Source organism: Mesoplodon densirostris, chromosome 16 (genome assembly GCF_025265405.1).
Source record: "Mesoplodon densirostris isolate mMesDen1 chromosome 16, mMesDen1 primary haplotype, whole genome shotgun sequence".
NCBI lineage: Eukaryota > Metazoa > Chordata > Mammalia > Artiodactyla > Ziphiidae > Mesoplodon > Mesoplodon densirostris.
In genome coordinates this window covers 43637496-43663619 of record NC_082676.1, presented here as the reverse complement: position 1 = coordinate 43663619, position 26124 = coordinate 43637496, and the positions used below count along the sequence as shown (strand labels likewise).

Genomic DNA, 26124 nt, shown 5'->3' with positions numbered 1-26124 from the left:
GGGATGACGTGAGGCATAATGAGAAGGGTCCTGATAGTTTCGGAGATAAAGACAGCTTACCAGATTTCCTCTCCTGATTCTGAAGGCTTCCCCTTCAGGTATGGGGAAATGAGGTGGTGCCTTTCTAGAGCTTTAATGTATTGGTTCTTATGAGCTTATTGGATAGGGTGACTTAGCGAGGGCAGGCTTCCCAGTGGAGACTCAGTGGTCTAATATCTTCATTCATGGCTTACTGAGTCTGGAAATAGCTTCTCAAGGCTTTTCAGGGTTTTGAGATTTGAAACCCAAAGCGAGGCCCTTGACCATGACCAATGCACCAAGCTAAAGAACAATTTGTGAGACCTCTGATGGCCTCACAATTGGTAGTTTTCTTTTCTTTTCTTTTTTTTGGTTAGTTTTTACCCTCTGTTAGTCTGGACAGTCTATCTTTACATTCTGTAACTGCATAACCTTTATCAATAGTGACATTATTCTGGTCAAATACAAAGATTGGCTGACTTTTTCTTTTTTTTTTTTAACAGTAGGTCCTTGTTGGTTTATCTGTTTTAAATATAGCAATGTGAACATGTCAGTCCCAAACTCTCAATCTATCTCTCCCCCGCAACCTTCCCCACTGGTAACCATAAGTTCATTCTCTAAGTCTGTGAGTCTGTTTCTGTTTTGTAAATAAGTTCATTTGTATAATTTTTTTTTTAGATTATGATATTTGTCTTTCTCTGTGGCTGACTTTTTCTTTAAAGGGCCAGATAGCAATTATTTGAGGTTTTGTGGGCCACATGATCTGTCCCAGTTAACTTGACTCCCTGAGCCATCTTATTCGTGGCTGTAGTTTTTAGAACCGCACTTCTAAATCCACATTTTAGACCGATTTATAATCCTTCAGATTTTTCTTTTTGGCTGCTTATTAAACACAATTATGTGTGTGGCTCAGAGACATGAGAGCTCAAAATGTCAAAACTCAACTCCGTCCTCTATCGTTCTTCCTCCTGTGTTTGTCTCATGAATGTCCTCAACGTCTATCCAGTCATCCTGGAAACTTGGGAGTCAGTCATCCTTCCTCCATAATTCAGTACATTATCAAATCCTTTCAATTTTACTTCCTAACGATCTTTTGGATCCATCTTTAGTACTCTTACTTCTAGTTCAGACCTTCATATTTCCCCTAAATTATTACAGTAGTTTACAAATTGGTCTCACTGTTTCGAATTCTGACCCCTTGGATCAGTCTGTGCTATATACCAGTGCCACAATCCCTTGTTAACCCTCTCAGGCAGAATTAAACCTTCTTCACTTAGGAACATAGGTACTTTACAGTGTTTATTAGTTTGCATTATGTTTCTGGATGTCATTTTTCTCTCTGTTCTTTAAGACAAAGCTTCTTGAGGGTATGGACTGTGCTTCATGCATTTATATGTCCAACTTCACAGCCTTACTGCTTCAAACACCTACTGCTTTGATAAATTTGAATAAGTGAATTTTAGATTTCTGGATAAACATGGATTTTATGCATGTGTTTATCTCTACACCCTCAGGAAATTCCAAGGAAATGAGAGTAAAGGAATAAAAGAAATTGTATAAAACCACAAAGACAAAAGGAATGGGAAAGTAGACACAGCTCTAAGAACACTAGCAGCCAGGCATCTTCAGCCATATCCCTACCCCTAGCAGTAGGAGACGGGTGGATTTTTTTTTTTTCCCTAGAGAAACATTTATTTTCCAAACAAAAAGAAATACAGATACTGACATTCAGGTATGATATGATTAGCTCTCTACCTAATAACCCACCTATAGTAACATCTAATGTTGACAAAACCATTCACAATAATAAAAATTCCATTCTGCTTTTAAAATCTAAATTACTTTTAAAATTAATTTAAATTTACATAAAGGAAATTTGCTATTTGGCTTCCAGTTTGTTGAGTTTAGACAGATGCAGTCAGGTAGCCACCAGTACCATCAACATCAGAACAGTTCCCCTTTTTAGTCAGCCCTCTTCCATCCCTAACCCCTGGGAAACATTGATCTGTTCTCTGTCTTTATAAGTTTTGCCTTTTCCAAAATATCATTTGAATGGAATTTTACAGTATCTAGCTTTGAGTTTGGCTTTGTTAACTTAGCATAATGTATTTGTAGTTGATCCATGTTGTTGCATGTATCAGTAGTCATTTCCTTTTATGACTGAGTGATAGTCCGTGATATGTACTAGTTTGTTCATCCATTTACCTATTGAAGGACAATTGGGTTTCCAATTTTTGGCCATTATAAAGTTATTATAAACTTTTACAATCAGATTTTTGTGTGAGCATAAGTTTTCATTTCTCTTGGGTAAACAACCAGTGGGAGTGCTGGGTCATATGATAAGTGTATGTTTAACTTCATAAGAAACTGCCAATTTGTTTTCCAAATGACTATACCATTTTGCATGACAACCAACAATGTATGAGAGTTCCATTTGCTTTGAATCCTTATGAGCACTTCGGTGTGTATGTTTTGTTTTATTGTGTTTATTTACCATTCTGGTAGGTGTGTAGTGGTATGTCATTGGAATTTTAATTTGCATTTTTCTTAATGACTGAAGATGTTGAGCATCTTTCCATGTACTTATATGTCATCTCTATATATTTGGTGAGGGCTTCCCTGGTGGCACGGTGGTTGAGAGTCCGCCTGCCGATGCAGGGGACACAGGTTCGTGCCCCGGTCCGGGAAGATCCCACATACCGCGGAGCAGCTGGGCCCGTGAGCCATGGCCGCTGAGCCTGCGTGTCCGGAGCCTGTGCTCCGCAACGGGAGAGGCCACAACAGTGAGAGGCCCGCATACCGCAAAAAATAATAATAATAATAATAATAATATATATTTGGTGATGTGCTTATTGAAATCGTTTGCTTTTTTTTTTTAACCTAAGTTGGGGTTTTTTTATGGTTGAGGTTTTAGAGATCTTTATGTATTCTGGATAAAAGTCCTTTGTTTTATATGTAATGTCCAGGTATTTTCTCTCAGTCTCTGGCTTATCTTTTCATTTTCTTAACAGTGCCTTTCATAAAGCAAATGTTTTTAAGTTTCAAAGTCCACCTTCTAATCTTCTCTATTGTGAATAGTGCTTGAGGTTTCTTTCACCATTAAGTTGTCTTTGCACTTTTGTTAAAATCACCAATTGTATTTGCTTCTGAGCTCTATATTCTGCTCTGTGATCTCTGAGTCTGTCCTTTTTCCAGTAGCACACTATCTTTTTTTTTTTTTTTTTTTTTCTTTTTGCGGTATGTGGGCCTCTCACTGTTGTGGCCTCTCCCGTTGCGGAGCACAGGCTCCGGATGCGCAGGCCCAGCGGCCATGGCTCACGGGCCCAGCCGCTCCGCGGCATATGGGATCCTCCCAGACCGGGGCACGAACCTGTATCCCCTGCATCGGCAGGTGGACTCTCAACCACTGCGCCACCAGGGAGGCCCAGCACACTATCTTGATTGCTATAGCTTTACAATATCTTGAAATTAGTGTTTTCTCCAGCTTATTCTTTTTCAAAAATGTTTTGGCTTTTTTAGTTCCTTTACCTTTTTTGGGGGGGTGGTGGCGAGCCACGTGGTTTGCAGGATCTTGGTTCCCTGACCAGGGATCAAACCCGCATCCTTGGCAGTGAAAGTGCAGAGTCCTAACTACTGGACTGCAAGGGAATTCCCTTCTTTACCTTTCTATGTAAATATTTGTCACTGTCTACCAAAAATCCCACTGGTATTTTGATTAGAATTGCATTGAATCTGCATTGCAATCTGAGCAGAGTTAGTATCCTAACAATATTGAGTCTTCCAGTCTTTCTCCATCTATGTAGGTCTTCTTTATTTTATCAACGTTTTCTAATTTTCAGCATACAGATACTACACATATGTTGTTAGATTTGTACCTATGTATTTTGTTTGTGTGTTTGTGTACTATTGTAAAGGATAATTTTGAATGTTTTATTTCCAATAATTCATTTCTAGTATATAGAAATACAGTTGATTTTTGTATACTGACCTTGTGTTGTATAACCTTATAAACTCACTCACCTGTTAATTCTAGGAGCTTTTTAGTAGATTCATGGTATGGAAATAAATGAAGACCACCCAAATAAGAACAAGTAGGGCACCAGCCACCATTACTTGCATTTGGCACAGACTCAAAAGGAAATCTAAAAGGAGAGTATAAAAGCTTTAGAATGGAAAAAAGGGAAAGCTTCAGGTTGTCTTAATTGGATGTTGTTGGCATGGGGAAGCTGGAAGCAGGCCTAACTACAAGTAGGGCATCTTGTGTGATTGGTTAGGGGAGCATATTTGGCTTTCTCTGATTGGTCCTAAATTGGAAGTGGGGGCAAAAATTAGGGAAGCTGGCAGTTATTGATCAAGGCCTGGCTGTTTGGAGTTGATTGCTACAGAAGTTGTGGTTTGGCTTCCTGGACTGGTTGCTGCAGAGGCTGTGGGTCAGAGTTGTTTTTGGATGTGGTCTGGCTATTGTCCGTTTGTATATTCAGTCTCTCACTTGGGATATTCTATATAGACAATTCTGTGGTCTTGCAAATAGAGTTTTATTTCTTCCTTTCTAATTGGTATGCCTTTATTTTCTTCCCTAATTGTACTGGCTAGGACTTCCAGTACAGTGTTGAATAGGAGTGGTGAGAGCAGACATCTTTAATTTTGTTCCTGATCTTAGGGAAAAAAAGATTTAGTCTTTCCCTATTGAATGTGATGTTAGCTGTAGGTTTTTTGTAGATGACCTTTATCAGAACAAAGAAAACCCCTCCTCTTCCTAGTTTGTTAAGCATTTAAAAACTCATGAATGGATGTTGCATTTTGTCAAATGCATTATCTGTATCTACTGAGATCATCATGTGGTTTTTTTTCTTTAGTCTGTTAATATGATGAATCACACTGATAGATTTTTGACTGTTGAACCAGCTTTGCATTCTCACAATTAATCCCCCTTGGTCATGATGTATTATCCTATATGTATATTGCTGGATTTGATTTACAATATTTTTTTGAAGAATTTTGTGTCTATTTTCATGAGTGAGATACTGTTCTGTAATTTTTTTTGTTTTTGTTTGTTTCTTGTAATGTTTTTGTCTGGTTTTGATGTCAGCGTAATGCTCACCTCATAAATTGAGTTGAGAAGTATTGCATCCTCTTCTGTTTTCTGGAAGAGATTATTTTCTGGAAGAGATTGTGTAGAATTCGTATTATTTCTTCCACATATAGAATTTGCCAGTGCAACCATCTAGACCTAGAGAGTTTTTGTTTTCTTGAAAGATTCTAAACTATTAATAGTGCTATTGAGATTCTCTTTTTCTTCTTCAGTGAGTTCTGGTATTTGTGAATTTCAAAGTATTTGTCCATTTCATCTAAGTTGTCAAATTTGTGGGCATAGAATTGTTTGTAGTATTCCCTTATTATCCTTTTAATGTCTGTACCTGTCTGTAATGATATCCCCTCTTTCATTTCTGATTGATACCTTTGTCTTCTCTGTCTCTTTTTCTTTTTCTCTTTGTCAAGTGTAGCTAGAGATTTATCAATTTTTATTGATCATTTCAAAGAACCAGCTTTTTATTTCATTTACTTTATTGTTTTTCTGTTTCAACTTCATTGATTTCTGCTCTAATCTTATTTTCCCTCCTTCCTTCTTTTAATACTATAAATTTCCCTCTAAGCGCCGCTTTAGCTGCATACCACCACTTTTGATGTTATATTTTTATTCAGTCAAAATATTTTCTAATTTCCTTGAGACTTTATCTTTGACCTGTGGATTTTTTTTTTAAGAAGTGTGTTGTTTAATTTCCAAATAATTGGGGGCATTTTTAAGATACATTTCTGTTACTGGTTTCTAGTTTAATTTTCATTATGGTCAGAGGGTATACTTTGTATGATTTCAATTATTTAAATTTGTTAAGGTTTGTATATAATATGTTTGTGTTTTGTTTATAGTGTGGTTTATCTTGATATGTATTTGAGAAGAATATATATTCTGCTATTGTTGGGTGGAATGTTCTACAAATGTCAGATCAGGTTGGTCTGGGTATGATGTTCTTTGAGTTTATCAACTCTTTCATGTTCACTGAGTTTTCTTTTTAATTTAAATGTTTTTAATATTTCTTTTTTTTAATTTTTAAAAAATTAATTAATTTTGTCTGTGTTGAGTCTTCGTTATTGCGCGTGGGCTTTCTCTAGTGGCGAGCAGGGGCCACTCTTCCTTGTGGTGCGTGGGCTTCCTATCACGGTGGCTTCTCTTGTTGCAGAGCACGGGCTCTAGGCACATGGGCTTCAGTATTGTGGCACTCGGGCTCAGTAGTTGTGGCATGTGGGCTCTAGAGCACAGGCTTAGTAGTTGTGGCACACGGGCTTAGCTGCTCCGCGGCATGTGGGGTCTTCCTGGAGCAGGGGTCAAACCCGTTTCCCCTGCATTGGCAGGTGGATTCTCAACCACTGTGCCACCAGGGAAGTCCCTGAGTTTTTTGTTTTTAATCCATAATGTTTGTATTTTGCTAAATTTGAGGGTTTTAAGCCACTATTTCTTAAAAAACGTTTGTGCCTCAATCTCTTTTTCTGTCCCCTTCTGGGAATCCAGTGACATGAATGTTAAACTGTTTGGTATTGCCCTACAAGTTCCTAAGTGCCTGTTCATTTTTTTTTCTTTTTCTCTGTTCTTCAGTTTGGATAATTTCTATTGATCAATCTTTCAGCTCACTGAATCTTCCCCTTTGCCATCTTCATTCTGCTTTTGACTTCATCTAGTGAATTTTTAATTTCAGATCTTTCATTGTTATATAATTTCCATTTGGTTCCTGTTTTATAGTTATTCTTTCTCTTCTGAGAACTTCCATCTTTCCAGTCATTTTTCATTGCCTTCACCTTGTGGAACATAGATACAACTGTTTTAAATCTTTTTCTGATAACTCCAATATCTATGTCATTTTAGGATTGACATTTTTTTTTCCCCTGAGAATTGGTCACTTTTTCTTTTTTTGGTTTGTTGTACGTCATATAATTCTGGAATATATCCTCAACTCATTTGGAATGTATCTTGGATATTTTGCTTTTAGACTCTGGCTTCTGTTAAAATCTTGAGAATATTGATTTTTGTTTTAACACGCAATCAACCCAGTTAGATTAAGACTACAAGTTCTATCTCCTCTGTGGGCGATAGTTTCAATGTCACTTCCATTTTCAAAGCCTTTGCCCTCACATGCCCCACTCAGTAGTCAGTCTTCAACTTGAGTGGTGTTTAGTTCTCAAAGACTTTGGTGGGCTTCTTTGGTTCTGTTCCATGCATTTGCAGCTCACGGGTGAGACTGGGACTTGTGTCAGTTGCTACACAGAATTAGGAGATCCTTTCTTTGGCTTCCTCCTTGCTGGGATTTTCTTCCTAACCTCTGGTTCCCAGCAGCCCCTTTTCCAGTTTCTCTAGCTAGAAAGACAGGTTTCTCACAGAACATTTTACTCCCCTTGCTGTCACATAGTTCCACATGACAGATTTCACCCTCAGGGTAAAGCAGTGAGAGAAAAGAACAAAAATGACAGGATTCCCCTTACTTGCTTAAGACCACAGGGGCCCCTTTTCTCATTTCTTCCAGACAGAGACAGTTTTTCTCTCAATTTGAGGTACCTGGACTGTCATCCCTGAGATGCAGTTTCAAAACCCTTGCTCACCTTTAAGCAAGGCCAGGAGGGAAAAAATAATATGAAAACAAACTGTGGTTGCCCCCCTCACACTACTCAGCTCACATGGGTCCCTTTTCTTCATCTTCTAGCCAGAAAGAGGGGCTTTTTTGGCTGTCTACTACCCCTGGGCAATTCTGAAACTTGAGCTACTCTTGCTTCAAAGGCAGAAGATAGAAGAGAGGAAAACTCCCAGAAAACTCCACAGTACTGGTTGTCCAAGTTTCAACTTCTCTCCCCTGTTCACTTACTGTGTTTAATTTTTAGAGTTCTCAGGTGGTTGGTTTTCATATTCTTTCCAATTTTCAGTTGTAATCAGTGAGAGAGAGAGGCTATGGTGGGCATAATCTATTTTGTCCAGCACTGGAATTGGCATTCATATTTTTTTATTATAAATTTATGTATTTATTGATTTATTTTTGGCTGCATTGGGTCTTCGTTGCTGCGCACAGGCTTTCTCTAGTTGCATCGAGTGGGGAGCTACTCTTCGTTGTGGTGCACATGCTTCTCATTGCGGTGGCTTCTCTTGTTGCGGAGCACAGGCTGTAGGCGTGAGGGCTTCAGTAGTTGTGGCTCACGGGCTCTAGAGCACAGGCTCAGTAGTTGTGGTGCATGGGCTCAGTTGCTCTGCAGCATGTGGGATCTTCCCAGACCAGGGCTCGAACCTGTGTCCCCTGCATTGGCAGACAGATTCTTAACCACTGCACCACCAGGGAAGTCCCAGCATTCATATTTTTAATTCCTTGGTCTACAGATGACTTGACAGTTAAGGGTCCTCAGACATTTGAGAAAAGTCTTCAATATGAGAGACAGATACACATAGACACACACCAAGGAACTGAGAGGAAACAGAAAATGAAGCTGCCTGAAGTAAACTTAAACATAAATGGTTTTTTTTTTTTTTTTTTTTTTTGCTGTATGCGGGCCTCTCACTGTTGTGGCCTCTCCCGTTGTGGAGCACAGGCTCCGGATGCGCAGGCCCAGCGGCCATGGCTCACGGGCCCAGCCGCTCCGCGGCATATGGGATCCTCCCAGACCGGGGCACGAACCCGTATCCCCTGCATCGGCAGGCGGACTCTCAACCACTGCGCCACCAGGGAGGCCCCAACATAAATGGTTTTATCTCATTAAATCTAAGAAAAAAAAAGTGGTTACCCATAAACAAAGCAAGATGCTATTTATGTAAAAGGAACCATCAGAGAATAAGAATCCAGTGTATGGTAGCAATAAGTTTAATAAATGAATTAAGATTGCTTGGAAGATTACATCATGTTAATCTCCTAGAAAAGGAACCAAAGGAAAGAGAGATGGCAAATAGAAGGAAAGGTAAAAGAAAATTAGAGGTTCTGTTTTACAAGTCTAGCAGTTGTCTAAATCATGATATGTGAAAATTGTCTGTACTGAAGAACACAAATTTCTACACTGAAAGAGCCTACTAAGGGCCCTTCACAATGAATGACTGAAGACCCACACCAAGGCACATCCTTTGTGAAATTTTATATCACTAGAATTAACATGCAGTTTCTTAAAGCTTCGTGGAGGGACAAAAACAGGTCATATTCAGAGGTCAGAGTGGCATCATATTTTTCAAGGACCAACTCTGGAAGTAGGATAGTGGAAGAATGTCTTTAAAAATTCTGAAGGAAAATTATTTTAATTTGTAATTATATACCCAAACAAAATGTCAGTCCAGTGTGAAGGTAGAAGAAATATATATATATATATATATATATATATTCTTTGACCGTGCCACACGGCTTGCAGGATCTCAGTTCCCCAGCCAGGGATTGAACCCGGGCCATGGCAGTGAAAGCCCTGAATCCTGACCACTAGGCCACCAGGGAACTCCCTAGAAAGATATTTTTAGACTTTCAACAGCTCAGAAATTTTACCTCTAGTATGTGTTTTCTCAAGGAAGCTATTAGAAGATTGTTTCACCAAAACAGGTGATTAAACTAAGGGGGAAAGGAGCATGCCAAACCTAAGAAATGAAAGATTCAGTGTAGGGAAGAGATTGGAAGTCTTAGGATGACAGCTGTGCAGCAAGCCCAGAGAGCAGCCAGCCCAAATCAAGTCCTCTAGAGTGGATCAGGAAGGTCAAAGGTTACAGGGAAGATGTCTCCGGGGAAAAAATGCAATTCATAGATTTTTTAAAAATTATTTATTTATTTATTTATGGCTGCGTTGGGTCTTTGTTGCTGTGTGGGGGCTTTCTCTAGTTGCGGTGAGTGGGGGCTACTCTTCGTTGCGGTGCGCGGGCTTCTCATTGCGGTGGCTTCTCATTGCGGAGCACGGGCTCTAGGCTCGCAGGCTTCAGTAGTTGTGGTGCATGGGCTCAGTAGTTGTGGCTTGTGGACTCTAGAGCGCAGGCTCAGTAGTTGTGGGGCACAGGCTTAGTTGCTCCATGGCACGTGATATCTTCCCGGACCAGGGCTCAAACCCATGTCCCCTGCGTTGGCAGGCGGATTCTTAACCACTGCACCACCAGGGAAGTCCTTACATATATTTATAAGTGAAAAGAATTTTTTTTGGCCATGCTGCACGGCATGTAGGATTGGGATCTTAGTTCCCCAACCAGAAGAGAGTATTTTTAAGTGGTATGTGTAAGCAAGCATCTCAACAAATTCTTCCTCAGAGTAAGGAAAATACCAGGGGAGCTCCTATATTCTTACTCACTTCTCTTTACTAACTTTGTATTCCTGAATGTTTTAATCATGATATTAGAGCCTTGGTCGATTTTCCATGATGAAAGAGAGTGTTTGCAGTAAAATTTATCAAATGCTTTTTGTCTATTGAGATTATTATATGATTTTTTCTTTCATTCTATTAATGTGATGACACATTGATTTGCATATATTGAATCATCCTTGCATCCCGAATGTAAATTCCTCTTGCTCATGGTGAATGGTCCTTTTAATATGCTGCTGAATTTGGTTTGCTAGTAATATTTTTTAAAATAAATCTATTTATTTATTTATTTATTTTGGCTGCGTTGGGTCTTTGTTGCTGCACGCAGGCTTTCTCTGGTTGCGGCGAGCGGGGCTACTCTTCATTGCGGTGCGCGGGCTTCTCATCGTGGTGGCTTCTCTTGTAGCGGAGCATAGGCTCTAGGCACACGGGCTTCAGTAGTTGCAGTACACGGGCTCAGTAGTTGTGGCTTGTGGGCTCTAGAGCTCAGGCTCAGTAGTTGTGGTGTACGGGCTTAGTTGCTCCGTGGCATGTGGGATCTTCCCAGACCAGGGCTCGAAACTGTGTCCCCTGAATTGGCAGGTGGATTCTTAACCACTGTGCCACCAGGGAAGTCCCTGCTAGTAATATTTTATTGACAGTTTTTGCATCTGTATTCATCAGGGTATTGGCCTGTAATTTTCTTTTCTGGTAGTGTCCTTTTTTGGCTTTGGTATCAGGATCATGCTGGCCTCATAAGTTGAGTTTGCCCTCTTCAAATTTTTTGGAAGACTTTGAGAAAGATTAGCACAAAATTAACCATTTTAAAGGATACAGTGTACATTTAGGGTACTTGCAGTGTTGTGCAATCATCATCTCTCTCCAGTTCCAAAACATTTTGATTACCCCCAAAGGAGATACTGTACCGATTAAACAATCACTTCTCATTGCCAGCTCCCCCAGCCCCTGGCAACCACAAACCTACTTTCTGTCTCTATGGATCTGTCTGTTCTGGAACTCTCGTATAAATGTGATCTTTTGTGTCTGGCATTTTTCACTTAGCATAATGTATTCAAGGTTCATCCATGTTGTAGCATGTATCAGTACTTCATTCCTTTTTATGGCTGAATAATATTCCACTGTATGGATATACTGTGTTTTGTGTATCCATTCATCAGTTAATGGGCATTGAGTTGTTTCCATCTTTTGGCTATTGTGAATAGTGCTGCTGTGAACAAGTACTTGTACTTTCTTGAATACCTCTTTTCAAATATTTGGGGTATATACCTAGGACTGGAATTGCTGAGTCATATGGTAATTCCATGTTTAACTTTTTGAGGAACCAAAAAATTGTTTTCCTCAGCAGCTGCTCCATTCTACCCACCAGCAGTATACAGGGGTTCCAGTATCTCCACATCCTCGCCAACATTTGTTATTTTCTTTTTTTTAAAAAAAGTTATAGCCATGGAATCTATAAAAATATAATATATTAAAAGGTATATTATTTATTTTATTGAGGTATAATTGACATATCATTTTAGGTGTACAATGCATTGATTTGATATTTGTATATAGTGCAAAATGATCACCATAATAAGTCCAGTTAACATCCATCACCATACATAGGTATACAAAATTTCTTTTCTTTTTTTTTGTTTGTTTGTTTTTGTGGTATGCGGGCCTCTCACCGTTGTGGCCTCTCCCGTTGCGGAGCACAGGCTCTGGATGCGCAGGCTCAGTGGCCATGGCTCATGGGCCCAGCCGCTCTGCGGCACGTGGGATCTTCCCGGACTGGGGCACGAACCCGTGTCCCCTGCATCGGCAGGCGGACTCTCAACCACTGTGTCACCAGGGAATCCCCAAAATTTCTTTTCTTGTGATGAGAACTTTCAAGATCCACTTACCTAGCTACTTGCAAATATACAGTACAGTATTCTTAACTATAGTCACCATACTATACATTATATCCCCAGGGCTTATTCATTTTATAACTGGAAATTTGTACCTTTTGACTCTCTTTACCAGTTTTGCCGACTCCCTCCCTGAGGTAACCACCAATCTGTTCTCTATATCCATGAGCTCAGTTTTTTTGTTCATTTGTTATTTGTTGTTTTTTTAGGTCCCACATATAAGTGAGATCATACAGTATTTATCTTTTTCTGTGTGACTTATTTCATTTACCATAATGCCCTTAAGGTCCATCCACGTTGTTGCAAATGGCAAGCTTTCATTCTTTTTTATGGCTGCATAATGTTCTATTATATATATATATATTATACACACACACACACACACACACACACACACAGCACATTTCCTTTATCCATTCACCAATTGATGGACATTTAGGTTGTTTCTATGCCTTGGCTATTGTAAATAATGCTACAGTGAACATAATACGCATCTTTTCCAGTTAGTGTTTTTGTTTTCTTTGGATAAATACCCAGTAGTGGAATTGCTGGATCATGTGGTAGCTTTATTTTTTATTTTTTATTTTTTTGTGGTACGCAGGCCTCTCACTGTTGTGGCCTCTCCCGTTGTGGAGCACAGGCTCTGGATGCGCAGGCTCAGCAGCCATGGCTCACGGGCCCAGCCGCTCCGCGGCATGTGGGGTCTTCCCGGACCAGGGCACGAACCCATGTCCCCTGCATCGGCAGGCGGACTCTCAACCACTGCGCCACCAGGGAAGCCCAGTAACTCTATTTTTAGTTGTTTGAGGAACCTCCATACTGTTTGCCATAGTGGCTGCACCAATTAACATTCCCACCAACAATGTACAAGGGTTCTCTTTTCTCCACATCCTCACCAACGCTTATTTCTTGTCTTTTTGACAGCCACTCTAACAGATATGAGGTGTTATCTCATTGTGGTTTTGATTTACATTTCCCTGATGACTAGTGATGTTGAATACCTTTTCATGTACTTGTTAGCCATCTGTGTCTTCTTTGGAAAAATGTCTATTTAGTTTCTCTGCCCATTTTTAAAATCAGATTGTTTGGTTTTTTGCTGTTGCGTTGTATGAGTTCTTTATATATTTTGGGTATTAACCCCTTATCAGATATATGACTTGCAAATATTTTCTCCTATTCAGTAGGTTGCCTTTTCATTTTGTTGATGGTTCCTTTTGCCCTGCAGCAGCTTTTTAGTTTGATGTAATCCCACTTGTTTATTTTTGTTTTTGTTGCCTTTGCTTTTGGTGTTAAATCCAAAAAATCATTGCCTAGACTAATGTCAAGGAGCTTACTGCCTATGTTTTCTTCTAGGAGTATTATGGTTTCAGTTCTTACATTCAGGTCTTTAATCCATTTTGAGTTAATTTTTGTGTATGGTGTATATAGTGGTCTAGTTTCATTCTTTTGATGTGGCTGTCCAGTTTTCCCAGCACCATTTATTGAAGAGATTATCCTTTCCCCATTTTATACTCTTGGCTCCTTTATCATAAATTAATTTCCCCTATATATGTGGGTTTATTTCTGAGCTCTCTATTCTGTTCAATTGATCTATGTGTCTCTTTTTATGCCACTGCCATACTGATTTGAATGCTGTAGCTTTGTAGTATAGTTGAAAATCAGACTATGATGCCTCCAGCTTTGTTCTTCTTTCTCGACATTGCTTTGGCTCTTCAGGGTCTTTTGTGATTTCACAAAAATTTTAGGATTGTTGTTCTATTTCTACTTTATCTCACCCCAGTTTTTAAAATTTTTTCTGATCTGTGATTTGTTTTTTGTTGGGGGAGGAGAGAATTGGTCAAAAGCAGTGATTTTCAAACTTTTTGATACCAGAACCCCTTTATATCTTTAATAATTATTGAATACCCCTAAAAGGTTTTGTTTGTGTGGGTTATATCTTTGTGGGGTTTATTTATTTAAATATTTATTTATTTAAAAAATTTTTGGCTGTGTTGTGTCTTCGTTGCTGTGCGCGGGCTTTCTCTAGCTGTGGTGAGCAGGGGCTACTCTTCCTTGTGGTGTGTGGGCTTCTCATTGTGGTGGCTTCTCTTTGTTGCAGAACACGGGCTTCAGTAGTTGTGGTGCATGGGCTCAGTGGTTGTGGCTAACGGGCTCTAGAGTGCAGGCTCAGTAGTTGTGGCACACGGGCTTAGTTGCTCCGCGGCATGTGGGATCTTTCCGGTCCAGGGATTGAACCCATGTCCCCTGCGTTGGCAGGCAGATTCTTAACCACTGCGCCACCAGGGAAGCCCCTATACCTTTGGTATTTACTGTATTAGAAGTTACAAACTGAGAAATTATTTAAATATGTATTCGTTCATTGAAACGTAATAAACCCATTACATGTTAACAAAATATTTTCATGAATAATAACTTTTTCCAAATACACACACACACAAAATAGTGGAAAGACTTGCCTAGTTTCTCTTATTGCAAATCTCTTTAAAGCCTGCCATAAGATAAGACTGTTGGATTCTCACATCAGCTCCTATATTCAGTCTATTGCATTATCACATGTGATGCATGCAGCCTTTGGAAAACTCCCCTATACACTTATGAGAGAATGATAATGAAGGAGGCAAATAATGTCTTAGATTTATCCTCAGGGACCTAGGATACCCAAGTTGGAGAGCAATTGGTTTTAAGATTTGTTGTTTCTGGCAAAATTAGGAGTGTTTAGAAACCTTTCAACAATTTCTCATAATACCTAAGGAAGAGGTATGGGTTGTTTATGCACCCAAATACAGAATATCCAAGGAAGTTACTATTTGGGTCAAAGATGAACCTTTTTTTAGAGTCACAGATTAAAGAGAAGTTCTCATTTGCATAATCACTTCATTGATGTTATTCAATACTATACTGAAGCAAAATGAACATCTGTATAAGTAGTACTTTAAGAAAACATTTCTTTTTGCTCCGTTGGTTCATATCCCATCTTGTTCCGTAAAGTACTTGGGGCAACTCTGGAGATAAGTAGTATAATAGAGTTTTGGATATAGGTGGGACAAGGAGAAAAAGGTTAGAAACTAAGATAAAGCCAAGCGTAAAGTTAGCACATAAAATTTATTTCATACACTTTTGTATAGCTTTTAGAAGTGCGAGAAAACTACAGTATTTTCAAATGTTCCAACTTGAAAAAAAGATTCACTAAGGGTTTTTAATTACTTACACCATCCTTAGCAATTGTGTAGTCTAGTGTCATTTATGAAAATCTGCTCTTATTCACCTTTCCTAGGAAAATAATCTTACGTAATGCCAGTCTACTTTGCTAGTGATTTCACTTGCTAACAGTTATTCCATCAGCCTTATCAAAGTTTATTAAGCGTTATTCAACTTTATTAATTGTATTTATCAAGGAATTAAGCTATTATTCTGTTTGGTTGAAAATGCTGGAATGGTAACTGCATTTTATAACTTAATGCAACATGAGAGAAAGAGCACAGCACTGCGATCCAGGAGACCAGAGATCTAATTTTGGTTCCGAGACTGGATTCCTACAAGCCTAGGCAGCCACATGCATCTTGCTCATGGGTGGAGAGGAGTGTGGATTGCTGGAAAGTGACTAACAATTTAATTTGGGAGATGGAAGCACTCTATAGAATGTTGAGGTGTTTTTTTTGTTTGTTTTTTTATGAAAGGTACTTAACATTCTCACTTCACACTCCTGGAATTACTTCACACTCCAGAATTACTGTACTACTGTACCAGGAATAGTATACCAGGATTACAGTTTGTATACCAGGGTTACTCAGGTGCATGTATCTGTCAAAATTATACAGTTAAGATTTGTGCACTAAATGTATGTACATTTTACCTTAAAAAAATCTAAAAATAATCATCAGGTGGTTGCGGGTAGAGGTGGAGATAAAACAAGAAAGGCACAATTTTCAAAACTGGGTGATAGGCACCTGAGGTTATTACACTGTTCTTTTCACTTTATGTATATACATTTGAAGCTTTCCATGTCAAAATATTTGTATTTTTTTAAGCAACATTTTGGTCTACCATATTAGAAGGTCAAAAGATAGCATCTAAAACTGATAAATCAAGAAATAGCAGTGTAAGCATATTATTTAGAAACATGGAAGTAAATAGAAGGGGAAAACAGTTAAAAGGCATCAAAGTCGTTGCCTATGGGGATCAGAGCTGACTGTGGAGAGGCCTGGAGTAGGAAATATCTCTATTTTGTTTTATAAGGCTTTTAGTGTTACTTGATTTTTAAACCTTATGCATGTATTACTTCGATAAAATGATGCAGTCATTCTATGGATTACTGCTTTGCTTTCAAGGAAAATATCCACATGATCATATGTGAATAATTAGGCATAGACCAATGCTTAGAATATAAAAATTCTGTTTATGTATGATAATTCTGGCACTATGCCCAGTTATTTCCATTGCCAAAGTTGGTGATTTACATTTGAATTCCTACTTAAGATGAGTAGGGGGCTTCCCTGATGGCGCAGTGGTTGAGAGTCTGCCTGCCGATGCAGGGGACACAGGTTCGTGCCCCGGTCCGGGAAGATCCCACATGCCGCGGAGCGGCTCGGCCCGTGAGCCATGGCCGCTGAGCCTGCGCGTCCGGAGCCTGTGCTCCGCAACGGGAGAGACCACAGCAGTGAGAGGCCCGCGTACCGCAAAAAAAAAAAAAAAAAAAAAAAAAAAAAAAGATGAGTAGGGCTTCAAAGTGTGATTGCATAGTTTGTCCCTGCCCTCCTGCAGTTCGGTCTTTACACAATAGTCAAGAGTGATCATAAATAAACTTATATTACTCTCCTGTTTAAAAGCCACTGACTGCCTTCCCATTGCAGTTAGAATAGAATTCAAACTCTTCATCATGGCCTACAAACAAGGCTATAAATTATATAAATGATGGAACGGTGCCTCATTCTCTTGCCGCTGTCCCTCATCAGTGTCAGCCTTGATGGTCTTTTACACACTCATAGCTCTTTCCAGGCCTTTGTACTTGCCATTCCTGAGATTGGCTGCTTCCGGATTTCATTCAGGATTTAATTCCTGAAAAAGGCCTTCCCTGACCATCTAGCTGGAGTAGCTCTTCCACGCCTTCTCCATCTAAAGCAGTGGTGCCAAGTGTGGTCCTCAGACCAGAAGCATGAGCATCACGTGGGAGCGTTTTGTTTTGTTTGGAAATGCAGTCCTCTACCCCACCACAGACCAGCTGCAGTAAAATCTGCATTTTAACAAAACTCCAAGGTGATTGCATGCAGTTTAAAATTTTCAAAAGCTCTGATCTAGAATAACCCACCTTCTCAACTTTCCTGTGTATCTGTTAATAGTGCATCCATTTCTGAAGATAAGTTAGTTATTTACTTGTCTATTACTTTTCCCTAAATGGAATATGAGCCCCACAAGGGCACTACTTTGACTCGTTCACTCAGGACAAGTCAGCACCTGACCCACTGTCTGCACTTGGAACACACTCAATGAGTATTTGATGTGTAAAAGAATATACAAATATGATCGAGGTTATTTTGTGTTCCTTGACGCATATAATTGTATAATAACAATCTTCATGGTTCTCACTTGCTTGTAAAATTGGGTTTATCTCCCAACAACATCATTATGAAGAGATTTCACTCTCTTTCTTAGACACTAAAGTCGTGTGACTAGTAAGGAATCACTTATTTATCCTTATTTTCAGGTAGTTTGTCTTCAGAACCCAAGTTTAGATTTTATTGAGTAATTTGCTACAGACTGAAAACATTTTCTTTTTGGTATTTAAAAAAGCACTTTCATTCAGAGTTAAAGTTATTATCAAATATTTTTATCCAAAGTAAATGTTAGTTTGATATTTGTATCAAATTTTATTAAATCAGAATTTAATTTTTAATAAGAAAATAAGATTCTGAAAATGTAAGGTCAAATGCAACATTTTCAGTTAAACTGCAAATAAAAACTGATGGGGCAAATAATGTATCAACTTTTTACTCTTGAGATAAGATTCTAGGAAAGACTTTAGTGTCTGATATTCTATCGTACATTTAAAGGTATGTTCCCAGGATATGTTTCCTCATGCATGTCCCGGTCAGGAAGCAACATTATGGTCTATGTACTTTGACTGAAGAAATAGGAGAGCTTACATCAGTGACTTTTAACTGGTGGTGATTTTGCCCCCAGGGGACATTTGGCAATGGCTGACGACATTTTGGGAGGCACAGCTGGCAGGGGGTGGAGGCTACGGTACTGCTGAACATCTTGTAACGCACTGAATAGCCCCCCACCACAAAGAAGCATTTAGCCCAGCATGTCAGTGGTGCTGCTGCTAAGAGACCCTGGCTTAAATAGAAAGAGCCCTTCCTCTGCAAATACTAATGCTGTCAGGAAAAGAGACTATATAGAAACGGGCAATTTAGAGATTCAGATGGGTATGTGGGCATGATATGCTCAGATAATTCTATATTTTTAAAATAGGAAAACTCAAGTATAGGGTTACTGGTTTTCTTTATTTTACAGATGGGGTCGAGGATTTGGTCTTTTGGGTTCCATTTTTGGAAAGGATGGTGTATTAAACCAGCCAAACAGTGTCTTTGGACTTATATTTTATATACTACAGTTATTACTTGGTAAGTATTTTACAGCAATACAAAAATAAGTTTGTTATATTTCATTTAGTACTTTGTGTCTTTGCCCTGATGTGTGTCTTTATATTAAATAAAAGCATATGTTAGTGATAGAGCCACTGGTTTGTAACACATTTTGGTGTTGTGAAAACTTGGTTCACTAAGATTTTGATGAAGCTCATGCTGAACTTGGTATTTGTTGGTGTTTAATCAGGGATAGCAGCATCCCATGAAGCCTAGAAAAACAAGTCCCATTCAGGGAAATTATTACTCCAAACAGTTTGCCCTGGAAACCTTTTCCCTTATTATTTTGTGTACTCTGTAGCTATTTTAAAATATTATGCATTGAGAAAACATTAATGGTATATGATATTCAGTCATAATTCCATTACCTTTACATAGCCACTATTGCCACTGTAGTCTACTTTTTTCACTTAATTTTATGTGAACTCTCTTATATTGTCTATCCTCTTAAGTGTTTTATTATTGTGAACATCAAGGCTTCAGATTTTTTAATATCCTAAATAACACTGCACTGATCAACTTCGTTTAAAGTCCCCTTCTCATACCCCCTTCCCTCCTTGAATTATTTCTGCAAAATAAATATCTAACTGTAGGATGAATGAATCAACAAACAAAGAATTTTTTTGGTATGGATTTTAATAGGTATAACCAAACTGCTTTTCCTTCAGTTGTCAGGTTTCCTCAAAGCTTCATCTACCCTCATTTTTAAAAGTTTTTTCTGTAAAATTTCTAATTCAGTAGTTACATATTAGTAGCCATTATTTTAATTTTACTGTACTTTAATTTACTTTTTTTTTTTTTTTTTTTTTTTTGCGGTATGCGGGCCTCTCACTGTTGTGGCCTCCCCCGTTGCGGAGCACAGGCTCCGGACGCGCAGGCTCCGGACGCGCAGGCTCAGCGGCCATGGCTCACGGGCCCAGCCGCTCCGCGGCATATGGGATCCTCCCAGACCGGGGCACGAACCCGTATCCCCTGCATCGGCAGGCGGACTCTCAACCACTTGCGCCACCAGGGAGGCCCTAATTTACTTTTATTGCCAATTTAGTTATTGGGATCCTGATAATAGTACACTTCATATTTGTTACAGACATTTTACCCATTCTTTATCCTTTTTAATGTTAGTTTCGTGAGCTTTGATTGTACAAAAGTTTTCATACTTTTAGAGTTAAATCTATCCTTTTTTGTCCTTGCATTTCAATTGTTAATATTTTATCCTGTTATCTGCCAGGTCTTCTGTCTAGCTGCAGTAGATTTATTACAAGGCAAATTGTGTATCAATTTTTCTCAATACTCCTGTCATGTTTGCCCAATTCCGTATCTGTATATCCTGCAGAAATATGAAAATTCGCACAAGAATATTCACAGCAGTACAGTTTAAAATAGCAAAAAATTGGAAGTAGCTTAGCAAAACATAATGGTTGAATAAATTAGGTTACAAGCATACTAGAAAATACTATGTAGCCACTGAAGGGAAAAGTAGGTGTGCAAACCCTGGAAGATATAGACATAGTTTAGTAAAAAAAGCAAATTGTGGCATAATAGATGTAGGATAAATATATGTTTATATATATGCATGTAAATGCACAGAAAATGGTGTGGTGGTTGGGGGCCGGGGTTGAGACTTTCATTTTTTATTCCATTTAATTGTTTTGTTTGGATTTCTGAAGAATATCAAGTATAAGCCCATATTAAAATAACCTAAGAAAAGCTTTGACTATGTTAATTCTTGGAGATAGGGGTTGAACAAATTTCTGTTTACAATATTTAATTTGTTAATTTCATTATATACACATTTTAAATCATGTGTATCATATGCATCTTTAAATTTATTTTAAAATTTATTTTTATTTATTTATTTTTGGCTGCGTTGGTCCTTCATTGCTGTGCGTGGGCTTTCTCTAGTTGTGGCGAGCGGGGGCCACTTTTCGTTGCGGTGCGTAGACTTCTCATTGTGGTGACTTCTTTTGTTGGGGAGCACGGGCTCTAGGCATGCGGGCTTCAGTAGTTGTGGCTTGTGGGCTCTAGAGCGCAGGCTCAGTAGTTGTGGCGCACAGGCTTAGTTGCTCCGCGGCATGTGGGATCTTCCCGGACCAGGGCTCTAACCTGTGTCCCCTGCAGTGGCAGGTGGCTTCTTAACCACTCTGCCACCAGGGAAGTCCCCATATGTATCTTTTCTATTCACATTTTATGCATTCACATGCATTTTTAGTGTCAGTGTCTTTACCACTGTGGCACATTTGAACTCCTCAAACATAGTTTTCCAGAGCACATCATCTTCAATTCCTTCTAAGTTGTTCAAGATACAGCCCTTTTTGGTTTTGTTTTGTTTTTTGTTTTCGGCTGCGCCTCTCGACTTGCGGGATCTTAGTTCCCTGACCAGGGATCAAACCCAGGTCACCGCAGTGAAAGCGCCGAGTCCTAACCACTGGACCGCCAGGGAATTCCCATCCTATCAGCTCTTTTCATCTGCACAACAGTCTTCAGAGGCAGTCATGATTATCATCACAGTTTTACAGTTAAGGAAAAGAGTTGCAGAGAGAGAGTAAATAACTCGCCCATATCATTTTGAAATTAACTTTCTTAGATAAAATTAAGGTGACAGCACTATTTTTTTTTTTTTTCATTTTTTGGCCATACGACACGGCATGTGGGACCTTAGTTAGTTCCCCAACCGGCGGTTGAACCCGCACCCCCTGCAGTGGAAGTGCGGAGTCCTAACCACTGGACCGCCAGGGAAGTCCCTGACAGCATTAATTTCTGAGGTTTTAAATGTTAGCATAGGGCCTCCCTGGTGGCGCAAGTGGTTGAGAGTCCGCCTGCCGATGCAGGGGATACGGGTTCGTGCCCCGGTCTGGGAGGATCCCATATGCCGCGGAGCGGCTGGGCCCGTGAGCCATGGCCGCTGAGCCTGCGCGTCCGGAGCCTGCGCGTCCGGAGCCTGTGCTCCGCAACGGGGGAGGCCACAACAGTGAGAGGCCCGCATACCGCAAAAAAAAAAAAAAAAAAAAAAATGTTAGCATAGATGAGGTCAGCAAACTATGTTTTTTAGTAAAGGGCCAGATAGGAAATAATTTAGGCTTTTCTGACTGTTGCAACTGCTCAACTCTGCCACTCTAGTGCAGAAGCAGCCATGGACATTACATACATGAATAAGTGTGGCTGGGTTACGATAAATCTTTATTTACAAAAGCAGGTGGCATAAGTAATGCAACAGCATCTTAGTCTTAAAGAGCCTTGTTAAAGCATCATATTCTCTAGTACTGACTGGTGTTGGGGCAAGTCGGCCCCCATGGCCAAGCTGCAGCCCACAGGCAACTTCTCATTCTACTTGCAGCGGGGATTTCAGCTTCTTAATTAACCTCTTCAAACCACTACCACCTATTCTTATTTTTTCCTGTTTCTGTGATCCTTATCCATTACTTGCCGGGTAGGAGGGTACAGGTAGTTTAATATGCTCTGCTGTCTCCTCTGTCCTTGAAAATAAATGCACATGTTCTCAATACTGTTGGCTACAGGAAATTACAAAACAATACATGTGAAGATGTCAGATAGCATCAAGAATTCAGGCAAGCCTTTGTCTTGAGAACCAAGCTTAGCACACATAACTGCCTTTTTTCTTGATCTGGTTTGACCCACATGTGGCCAACTGGCCAAATGCGGTTTCCGTTATGCCCCAGGGTGAGCCCTTTCTGAAATGTTTATCTTTTTTTCTTCAGCAGCATGTTGGTGTAATCATCTCTCATTATGTTTTTTGTTTTTTTTTTTGTCTAAACATGGGAAAGCAAATTTTACTTTCCACAGGTGGGGATTCTACCTATAGCGAAAAGGCCAGGGGAAGGGTCTCATCAAATGTGTCCTGCTTGGATGAGAAGGTTGGGGTCCTCATGTTATTTTATTCATTAGAGGAGGTAAGGCTGTCAGTTTTACAAATCTGCTCATTGCATAATGTGATTGAGAGACTGCATATTTTCTTTGTGTGCCTTAACTGAGGCTGGTTTATGAAATAAGTTAATATTTCATCTAGAATATTGACAAGTCAAAAATATTGCAGCTATAAAACTGGTATCCTATGTGCAGAGTCAACCTGCATAATCTTAACAAAATAGACCTGTAGTTTTTGTCCTCCAATTTCAGAATGTTTTGTTGTAAGATCAGTATTTCAACACTGCAGCAAATCACAAAATGTTACCTTTTAACTCAGAAACTCTCTCTCCAGTGTCAAGGTCTGATTGAGCCAAGTGTCTCTTTCTCTTGCAGGCCTGACAGCAAGTGCAGTTGCAGCTTTAATCCTCATGACATCCTCCATCATGTCTGTAATGGGGTCTTTGTACCTGGCCTACATCCTGTACTTTGTGCTGAAGGAGTTTTGCATAATCTGCGTCATCACATACGTGCTGAACTTCATTCTTCTTATCATCAACTACAAACGACTAGTTTACTTGAATGAGGCCTGGAAACGGCAACTGCAGCCCAAGCAGGACTAACCACCTGACGAACTCTTAACTGACAGTCTGAAGTCCCTTTTTCCATTAAGTTTATTTTGCAGCAGTTTGGTTGTTGTTTTTTTTTTTTTTTTAAATTCTTCACAACAGACACTTTCCCTAAGAATCTTAAACTGATTTTTTAAAATCCTGTAAATTAGAAGGAGCTCTAGCTATTTTCTGTGTCAATCTTCATTTTAAATATGGATACAAAAAAAAAAAAAAGAGGATACGCCGAGCCAATCAAAGACAAGCTTTAACTTTACTTTGGAGATGTTTCTGAAATAATAAATATAGCCCTAGCCTCCTTCCCTCAATTGTAAAGTGAGCAACCATTGCTAGTAATTCTCTAATGTGTATAAATTATATTTCAGCTATAACAAATGTGATCATGACATGAAAATATTTTAGAATAGATACTGTATTAAATATTGCCATGTTTACAATATGTAATGTTTTTAGCTGATGGATTTAAACATGTAGATTCAACTAGAATCCATTCATGTGATATTTGTAAATAAAGGTAGAAATATTGGATCCATCCCTGCAGAACTTACTGTACAGTTTAGTTGAAGTGTAGCAATGAAGAAATGTCAGCTCAACGTTGACTGAAGAAATAGTGAAAATAGTAAGTCCATACAGAGCATCTTGTGAAAAGCACTGAGAGCTGTGGGTCTAGCATTGACAGCAAAAATAATAGGGTGATTGGTTCCCTTTCATCTCCTATCTCTGAAAGGAGGAAACTAAATTTGGACATTCAAGTCAAGCTTGTACCTAGTCATAAAACTGGATCAATTATAACCTTACAGAATGAGTCATGTGACCAGACTTTCAAAGTCCAAGGCCTTCAGGATACTAAAGATGGGAAAATGGGTAGATTTCTTTGGAGAAAAGCTGGAAATATTAATATGGCATTTTTAGGTAAAATCTCTTACAACAGTTGAATTTTCATGCAGATAATTTTCCTTAACATTGGTGCCAGTCAACCAAACAGTATTGACTTTGAAATCATCAGTATAAGCGCAGTCACTCCAGAGTAGGATTGCCCTTGAGTAGCTCTGTAGTGTTTTCCCTGTTTCTTTCTACACTAATTAACCAGATGTCTAGTTTAATTTTTTAGAGTCAGATACTGGATTTGTAAACTTTAGGGCTGACATGCTGCTCAGTTTGCTTAACTGGGAGAGGAGTACTAAAGGTAGAAATATCTCAAGGTGAAATACAGTACTCTTTCTAATAACTACCCAAATGCAGAGTTTTTGAAAGTGATCTGAATAAACCCAAATGAAATAGTGACAGTATGTTTCTATGGTTAACATCTTATATCAGATTGTTAAAAGTGCCTTCTGTCTTAAATCTCAAACCAAATATTTTGTGTGTTGAACTTGGGCAGAAGTGTCCTTCCTTCCTTTCTTAGCATGAAGTAGAAAACTTGCATTCTATAGAAAGGTTCTGTATGATCATTTTATTCCTTAGATTGAGAAGTAGTAGCCATGTTTTTCCTTCTAATTCCATTCATCATTATGTTAAAAAGAGACCGGTAACTTTTGAGTGCTTTATTTGCCTTCTTTTGAAGGGAGGGGACAGGCTCTGCTCTGTAAACTGTAACGTGCAGAGTCAGCAACTGTTCAGCAGTTTCCAACTAACTGTCATAATTGATGCAATGTATTCTTCTGGCCCAAGGCAGGTATAAAATCTGAGTTGTAATGTACTTTCAACCAGTTTAAACCAGTTTTGTAAAAGATAGCTTAATTCAGATTTCATCAAGGCTTATGTTCTCCCAAGAATGTGAATATTTCAATGCCTGTTATATCTATGTATTGTTCTTGTTTCTATAGTTAAAGAACTCTAGAAAGCATTGATTAGATGTCTGATATTTATGGAGAAACAAGTGCTAATGCTGGAAAACCGTGCAACGAGGTCGTCTTATAGCAGTGCTTCCCGTCTACCCAGCAGTTTACTGCTTCTCTTTTCTCCGCTAGAGTGGAACTGGCTTCACGGTGAAGACTTCGTGGTATATTTAACTCTGGTCGTGCTAAAAACAAGTTCCTCGTGTCCCAATTTAAAATTGTTTTTCACCATATTTTGTATCAATCAGCAGGGTAGAGTTAAAGCTTGTCTTGATGTTGCGTTCTTGTGAACATCTTCAACTCTTACATGAGAGAACATCAGTGTTCAGCCAGACTCTTCGAGTTTTTCTTTTTCTTTTCTAAGCCTTGGGGAAACCACTGTTTCAGTTGTAGAAAAATTGTTGCCACATTCCTATGACCCCAGAATTAATATCCTTCTTTTCACTGGGTGATGACCATGTGCTGCCTGAAATACCAGCGTGGTGACGCCTGTATTGCTGTAAGCAAAGGACCTGCCCCCGTCCCCCCCCGTCCCCCCCCCATGCATGTGATTTGGCATTTTTGCCCGGGAAGAATTTAGGTTTCCCTCTACATCCTCAATTACACCCCAGAAGAGGGGGAAAACCCCATGTTATAAAATCTGAGGGCTGGGCTTCCCTGGTGGCGCAGTGGTTGAGAGTCTGCCTGCCGATGCAGGGGACGCGGGTTCGTGCCCTGGTCCGGGAAGATCCCACATGCCGCGGAGCGGCTGGGCCTGTGAGCCATGGCCGCTGAGCCTGCGCATCCGGAGCCTGTGCTTCGCAACGGGAGAGGCCACAACAGTGAGAGGCCCATGTACCGCAAAAAAAAAAAAAAAAAAAAATCTGAGTGCTATTTTGACTATTTTAGACAGAATATT

General features: G+C 39.3%; 1 protein-coding gene across 1 annotated transcript in view; it reads left to right on the top strand.

Moving 5' to 3' along the window:
* Nucleotides 1–24672, top strand: part of VKORC1L1 (vitamin K epoxide reductase complex subunit 1 like 1) — a 58400-nt gene extending 33728 nt beyond the window's left edge. Inside the window, exons 2-3 of the mRNA XM_060079470.1 lie at nucleotides 18768–18877; nucleotides 23156–24672. Of these exons, the coding sequence (XP_059935453.1) occupies nucleotides 18768–18877; nucleotides 23156–23382 (337 nt within the window). The 3' untranslated portion in view covers nucleotides 23383–24672. The remainder of the gene's footprint in view (nucleotides 1–18767; nucleotides 18878–23155) is intronic.
* Nucleotides 24673–26124: the final 1452 nt, after the last annotated feature.